Source organism: Heterodontus francisci, chromosome 12, assembly GCF_036365525.1.
Source record: "Heterodontus francisci isolate sHetFra1 chromosome 12, sHetFra1.hap1, whole genome shotgun sequence".
In the NCBI taxonomy this organism is placed as follows: domain Eukaryota; kingdom Metazoa; phylum Chordata; class Chondrichthyes; order Heterodontiformes; family Heterodontidae; genus Heterodontus; species Heterodontus francisci.
In genome coordinates this window covers 111,205,410-111,211,224 of record NC_090382.1, presented here as the reverse complement: position 1 = coordinate 111,211,224, position 5,815 = coordinate 111,205,410, and the positions used below count along the sequence as shown (strand labels likewise).

The window sequence follows — 5,815 nt, the reverse complement described above, 5'->3', positions numbered from 1 at the left end:
TGCAGGGATACGGGAAACAGTGGGGGAGTGGGACTTACTGGATTGCTCTTCGAAAGAGCCGCTGTGGACTAGATGGGCTGAAGGCCCTTCTCTGTGTTTTATTGTTCTATTATTCAATGATTCTACAATGAGTATTCAATGGTTCCAGAAATACAACACCACAGTTATTTGGAGGTACTAGGGAACCAGAATCGTTCTTCTTAGAGCAGAGAACGCTAAGGGAATATTAAGAAGGTGTTCAAAATAATGATGTGATATGATGGTGTAAATAAGGAGAAATTGTTTCCAGTGACAGATGGGTCAATAACTAGACGACACAGATTTCAGTAATTGGCAAAGGAATCAGAAGCTTTCTTGGGGAAGTATTTTTTACGCAGCGATTTGTTATGATGTGGAATGGACTGCCTGCAAAGGTGCTGATAACATTCAAAAGGGAATCGGATCATTATTTAAAGTCTGAATCTTCTCAAAGTTATGGGGAAAGAAGAGAATAGAGGGATCACTCTTCCAATAAGCTGGAACAGACATGATGCACACCTCTGTACTGTATCTTTCTATGACACTATGATTATATGATGCAATCCTTTGCAAATGGTTTCAAATATATGCTGATACAATCAGTATTGCATTCTTATGCCATAAAGGAAAAGAAGGGTAGCATGTAAAGGGAGGGTAATAAACTCATCCAAAAAATGTATATGATTGCACTTACTTTATTGAATTTATCTGTTCACATATCAAATTATTGTTGAACATTATGTAAAACTGCCAATAATAAAATCAATATCTATCAGGTTAACGACATGCTCTTAACATGCACAGATGACACACTTTTAAGCGAACATTCCAGATGGAAGAAGCAGAACAATTGGTATCCAAGTCCATGGGTCTCACGGATAGGTTAAGTGAGTGGGCACAAATTTGGCAGGTTGAGTATAATGCAGGAAAATGTGAACTCGTGCATTTGACAGGAAAATTATAAAGCAGTATAATATTTAAATGGCGAAGGATTGCAGAACTCTGCAGTACAGAGGAATCAGGGTGTCCTGATGCATGAATCACAAAATGTTAATATGCAGGTACTGCAAGTGATTCGAAAGGCAAATGGAATGTTGTCGTTTACTGCAAGGGAAATCGTGTTTAAAAGTAGAGAAATTTTGGTATAGTTGTGCAGGGCATTTGTGAGACCATATCTGGAGTACTGAGTACAGTTTTGGTCTCCCTACTTAAGAAATGATATGGGGTCTTGACAGAGTGGATGCTGAGATAATGTTTCCCCTTATGGGAGAGACTAGAACAAGCGGGAACAGTTTAAAAGTAAGGTGTCTCCCATTTAAAACGAAGATGAGGAGAATTTTTTCTCTCTCAGAGGGTCTTTGGTCTGTACAATTCTCTTCCCCAGAGAGAGGGAGACAGGGTCATTGAACAATCTTAAGCTTGAGTTAGACAGATCCTTGATTAACACGGAGGTAGACAGGAAAGTAGAGTTGAGGCCACAATCAGATCAGCCATGATCCTATCAAAGGGCGGAGCAGGCTCGAGGAGTCATATGGCGAATCCTGCTCCTAATTCGTACGTATGCTCGTATGTGGTGATTGCACTCCCACAAGGAGATAAGAAGTATTTGACCTAGCCGACATTTAGGAACGATGATATATTTCGAAGTCGGGATGATACGTGATATTGATGGGTATTTGGAGCTGACCATGTTCCCATGCATCTGCTGCCCTGCGCTACTGAAAACGATGCGTTGCCTAGAATAACTATTTCTGTCACGATGCTTTCATCAGGAATTTCTGTAGTTCAAATGGACAGATTACCTATCTTAAAAAAAACTTAGTATCTGTTCTAAAGTTAATAACAATAACGAAGTAACATTTATGAGAATGCATCTCTAACATATGTACCCCTCTATACAAAGGTGCCATCCATCCGCATAACCATACGTCTAACGCTATTTCTCGTGAGAGAGACACGCCTCGCAATTAATTGTAGTAGATATTGAATAATTACATTATCTCCCTGTGTCACGACTGTTGATTTCATCGAGAGGCAAGGTCGGATGGCATGGTTTCAAAAACAAGAAATCACTTTTAGAGGATTCAGGAGAGAGACAAACGGTGTAATTATAGGATTCCCGAGTAGGCAGCGTTTGAGCAGTATCGGGGTAATTTAAAGTTGCTTTTGGAAAAGCTCCACCATTAAAAGCATCAGGCGAATTCCTCCGTCTGCAGCAACAGATTCTGGATGTGTAACCGTAAATATTTCTGTCTTGTTTGCTCTTCAGGGCGATCAGAAATAATATTATTAATAGGAATATACAGGAGGTTGACCCTAAAGCTATGATTAACAACAAATTTAAATCTGAAAACAAGTCAGGATTTCTAGGCTTGTTTTTTCGCTCAGCGAAGTTTTCAGTATCGTTAGCCAGGATTGAGAAGAAAATTGTTACCGTACTGGAGAGGCTGGGATGCCCATTGTCTTTTACCAAAATTACTAGTCTCTGTGTAAGGGCATCATGATGTCGAAAATTTCGAGTTGTTCTGATTTCTCCAGAGAGAAATCCCACAATAAAAAGACTGTGATCTGTAGCTTCCATGAGCTGGTAGGAAAGTCGTGCATTCTGTCCGGAATCTGCGTCTGTGGCAATTACCTTGGTCACCAAGTATCCTGGAGATGCTGATTTGGGTATAATCTCCTCCGCCGTTGCATTGTTACGCTTTAAGGGTGAAACAATGACCGGAGCGTTGTCGTTTTGGTCCAAGATGATAATATTCACTGTGGTAGTGCTGCTCAGTGAGGGAGATCCAGCATCCTGAGCTTGAACTTTGATCTGAAAATTCTTCAGTTTTTCATAGTCAAAGGAGCGCAACGCATAAATGCCTCCACTTTCCGAGTTAACAGAAATGTCGCCAGACACGGAAACTCCTTGTATGCGATTCTCCAAAAGAAAATACGATACCTCGGCATTCTTGTCCAAATCAGGATCTAAAGCGGCAACAGCAAATATCGATGCACCCGGAGTATTGTTTTCCATCAGGAACACATTGTATGATGACTGTGTAAACCGTGGAGCATTATCATTTATATCAGAAACAGAAATGAGGATAGTTTTATTTGTTGAAAGAGGGGGTGACCCTCCATCCCAAGCTGAAATAGAGATCTTGTACAGCGGAATGGTTTCGCGATCCAGCAGATCGCTAATTACCAACTTGTACTTGTTATTCAAAGACTTTTGAAGTTTAAATGGGATATTTGAGGACACCCGACACTGTACTTGTCCATTTTCACCAGAATCGCGATCCATTACACTAATTATAGCGACTACATTCCCGATTGTAGCATCTTCACGTACTTTACTGGATACGGAGGTAATTCTTATCTGCGGCGCGTTATCATTAACGTCAATTAGTCCAACAATAATCTCGGCGCGCCCAACTAATGTGGGTGCACCATTGTCCACAGCCTGTACCTCAACTTCATAAACATTTTTTTCTTCATAGTCCAGTGATCCTTGAACTTTGATCTGTCCAGTTTCTGGGTCCAAACTGAACATTTTCCGAACCCATTGCGAAACGTGGCTATTTAAAGAGTATTTTACCTCGCCATTTGCTCCTTCATCTAAATCAGCAGCCTTTATTGTTATGACCAAGGAACCTTTAGGTGCGTTCTCCATTATGTTAACCCGGTATATTTGATGATCGAAAATCGGCGCGTTATCATTAACATCCAGTACAGTGATAACGATTTCTGTTGTCCCAGATCTGTGAGGGATCCCACGGTCAATGGCCGTCAGTGTTAGTTGAAATGTCGACTGTTTCTCGCGGTCTAAGGGGTTTTCTAACATCAACTCTGCAAATTTACTCCCGTCGCTTCTACTGTGGGTCTTCAGACCAAAGCACTCGTTTGCGCTGATCTGATAAGTACTGACTGTATTTGTACCCACGTCTGCATCGTACGCACCCTCAAGAGGGAAAAGCGCTCCTGCTGCGGTTAACTCAGACACTTGCAAATAATAGCTGCTTTTCGTAAAAGTGGGCGAGTTATCATTTACATCCAATATCTCGACATCAACGCGATACATTTCCAAAGGATTTTCTACCGCTACATCATAAGAAATAGAACAGTTCAAGCTTCGCCCACAGAGTATTTCCCTGTCGATTCTCTCGTTCACAGCTAAAATACCATTCTCCATGCTCACCTTCAATAACTGAATTCCGTCATCAGCGATCAGCCTAAATTTTCGAGCTGTCATTTCTCGAATGTTTAGGCCTAAATCCTCGGCGATATTCCCAACAGAGGCACCGCGCTCCAGTTCTTCGGGAATCGAGTATCGAATGTGTCCGAAAGCTAGGTCCCAGAAACACATTAGGAAAATTAAACACGACTGACGGTTGAGTGCTTTCGCCATTGTTCTGAATTGCAGTACGTTGTAAATGTGCCAATATTCTCCCCAATCTCTTTGTCTTATCAGGCTTGTTGTAAAATCAAAATTGTTTTCTGGTGCTTGAACATGCCGACATTAACACAATGAACGTAAAAATCTCGATCTGAGCGTTCCTTCTCAACATGACTCGACGATTTAAATACAGGCAGCGTTTGGCTTGTCTTTGCTCTTGTTCTGTGTTCTGTAATAATGGAGGAGGGGTAGATCACTGGCAGCATCTGGGTTTCTCATTGGTGGACAGCGACACAATGAGTCCTTACCCATAATTGCACCAAGCATTTCTTAAAGCTGAACTGCTTTGATTGACTTGCAATGCCAACCAATCTCTATATTTAACAGTGCGCAATTGAAATTCCCCGGTGAACTTGCAATTATTCCTAAGCGTTGCTTTATAGACTTTGGTTACCGGTATGTTTTAAACATTTTAGTCATTTTCAATTTGTCGGTCATAAACAGAAATATTATAATTTATAAGGAAATTCAATTTCACTCAAATGAACCCATAATAACGGCACTGTAAGGTCCATCAATCATATTTTGTATGTATATATATATATATATATATATATATAGACAAAGAGTCATAGAATTATTAGAACACAGAAGGGGGTCATTCTACCTATCTATAGATAGATAGTATATATTTCTTGTAGAATTAGGTTAATTTGTTTCAAAGTATAAAAGCTAAGGAATTTGAAAGTAATGCAAAACGTTCTGTTTACTGGCGCCTTTTCTTGGGCTCTAAATGCATGACTGGCTGCCACTGATAACGATTTCAGAGCCTGGCATCCTTTCGCCTGGTAGGATTGTGAGTTAGTTGGATCATTGTTCCCCAATTCTCATAACTTCCTTGTGGAGAAAAACAACAAGAAAAAAAAAGCATTACACTAATGTAGCTGTAATTTTCAGCCGTAAAATTCACAATGAACATGTACAAGTATAATGAACCTCCAGCGCATTTACACTGGGTATTTCCTGCTGATGTAACAGCTTCTGCAAAACGTTATCGATGAATCCAGGCTCATATATCAGACAGTTACTGCGCAGGATTGCATTTTTTCCAAACAATTCAGGCAATTAAGGATTTTTAAAAAATGCATGCACCGAATCAGGAAGAACTAGCTGCACAAACATACCTCCAATTTATTTCTAACTTCTCAAAGAGAGGCCAGAATGCGTCTGTTGTTCCAAATCTTTCAATGCAGCGTTAGCGCGGTAAACATGCTCAGCTGAGATTCAAAATGAGGCACGTTGCTAGAAAAGTGTAAAGAAAGGCGTACTGTAAATCTGGTTCGGCGACACCTGATCTGGAGTGCTGCACGCCAGCTGAAGGCATCGGCAGTAGAAAGTATTTCGTCCCCTCATCAG

At 40.6% G+C, this 5,815-nt stretch overlaps 1 protein-coding gene across 1 annotated transcript; it reads right to left on the bottom strand.

Annotated features, from left to right (window-relative positions):
- Nucleotides 1-709: 709 nt before the first annotated feature.
- On the bottom strand, nt 710-4,609 carry LOC137375672 (protocadherin-10-like). The gene has a single exon (XM_068043062.1). The coding sequence runs from the start codon at nt 4,409-4,411 to the stop codon at nt 2,015-2,017; it is 2,397 nt and encodes a 798-aa protein (XP_067899163.1). The 5' UTR covers nt 4,412-4,609; the 3' UTR covers nt 710-2,014.
- Between the last annotated feature and the right edge of the window lie 1,206 nt (nt 4,610-5,815).